Genomic DNA, 1,980 nt, shown 5'->3' on the forward strand with positions numbered 1-1,980 from the left:
TAACTAACAAACGAACAACTAGGTTAGGTTACGTTAACTTAACTTACTTACCTAACTACACCTACTACTAACTACTAGTAGAAGAATAAATTAAATTAATTAATTACTACACACACACACACACACACATATATATATATATATATATATATATATATATATATATATAATTGTACAATGTTCAAAATAATTCTGTCATTCTCAATGTATGTAATCTCCAACTTACTGAATGCAAGATTTTCTAAGCAAATTTCCTTACTGAAACTGTTATGTACCTCATCAGCTATAATAACAGTGATAATACAGTCATAAACAAAGCTTTAACTTATTACAAACTCTTCCAATAAATGTATCTCAAAAATGTGACTTCCTTTATGACATATTTTCCATCTCTTCATTTTTAATTAATTCAATTTCAGTATAATTTCAATAGTATAGTGGTAATTTTTCAGCTAACATTTCTTTTATGTCATAAAACAACCTTCTAGTACCATAGCTAAAATTGTTCTTAGTTTCAATGTACATTTATTTCCTACTAAAACTGCTATAATACATCATATTATCAAATAATAAACCTTTACATAATAACAGCAACATCATCAAAAAGATAAACCTTTGAGAAATTAAAAAATAAACAAAACCTTTATTACATCATAAGTAATTTTGTCAATTGTTTGTGAAAATATTCTGCTAAGTTGGTTAGCTTTATGAATACATCTTACCTTTTGGTATATAACTCCAACAATTCATGACCTTCATGACAGGCATAGCTACATGCCAGACATATTCCGGCTGGATCTTTATCAACTGTGCTACAAGTTCCACATGCATATAATGCTTGCCTCTTGACATATCCCTGAAATATGTCAATGCATTTATTTACATCGTGAAACTAATACTTTCTTCAATTGTAAGCCACACAGCCTAGATTATAAAAGCATATATTAGTATAATTTTCAGTTTCCAACATATATTTGAAATTGGGCTCATTTTTTTGTGTGATCATATGCAGCAATTAAACTTTTCCCATGGGTCTCCTGCAATTTGCAGGAACCTGACTGGGGAATGATACCTATTCAACAATATATATGGTAACTCTGATACACCCTCACTAAAACTGATAAGACTTTTTTAAAGATTATAAGTATCTTGTACCAAAGAATGGCATTATTTTAATTAAGTGTGAGTGCAAGGGGGATTTTCATTTTATGTATAAGAATTCTTTATTTTTCATCTTACAGTTTGAGTTTTATTTGTATAACCTCTGGACCCCCCTAAATGATTATCAAAAGATTTTTAAGGTAAATGTTTAAATTTTATTTTTCTCCACCATATCACTAACTGTACATATCATTAACGTACAGTGCAATGAAATGTACGTAAAAGATCTTCTTTTGATGATATTTGTAATTTCAGATCTTTTACTTTTCACATATACTTAATTTTTAATGTTTTATTTTCCTTTACCATTTATTATTCATCTCAACAATGCCCTCGGGGAGTATTACAGTATCTTCAAGAGAGTTGCAAGCCTTGAGCAAAATTTTAAAAATGTTTAAACCTTTCAATTGTGCATTTTAAAACATAAATAATATATAATTAACAAAGATATAAGTAAAACTTAAATGCAATTTAATTGTCTCTTTAACTGTAACATATTTAGATAAGAAACAACTGTAAGTGCTAACATGACTAAAGTAGCCAACACTATTGGCAGTTACATCTACCTGATGAAGACAAGCGAGTGCCAATTAGAAAATAACTACTGTTGGATTATAGTGTCAAATGAGCTCATTCTAATGACTATATACATGTGTTTCAAGTAATAACACGTGATTTGTAAAGCACAAAACACAAGGAATAGTATAGAAGGTGGGCATGGCACCTGTCCAGGATTGGAAAAATATCTCTAGTTCCAACAGAACTATACACCTGGAAAAAAGTTAAGCACCCCCAAATATTTTTCAGGATTGCTTATTG

General features: G+C 29.2%; 1 protein-coding gene across 1 annotated transcript in view; it reads right to left on the reverse strand.

Annotated features, from left to right (window-relative positions):
- The window catches only part of LOC106459014 (putative E3 ubiquitin-protein ligase UBR7), a 61,780-nt gene that overhangs the window by 40,590 nt on the left and 19,210 nt on the right, over positions 1 to 1,980 (reverse strand). Inside the window, exon 2 of the mRNA XM_022385394.1 lies at positions 722 to 856. Within this exon, the coding sequence (XP_022241102.1) occupies positions 722 to 856 (135 nt within the window). The remainder of the gene's footprint in view (positions 1 to 721; positions 857 to 1,980) is intronic.

This window comes from Limulus polyphemus, unplaced genomic scaffold (assembly GCF_000517525.1).
Source record: "Limulus polyphemus unplaced genomic scaffold, Limulus_polyphemus-2.1.2 Scaffold547, whole genome shotgun sequence".
In the NCBI taxonomy this organism is placed as follows: domain Eukaryota; kingdom Metazoa; phylum Arthropoda; class Merostomata; order Xiphosura; family Limulidae; genus Limulus; species Limulus polyphemus.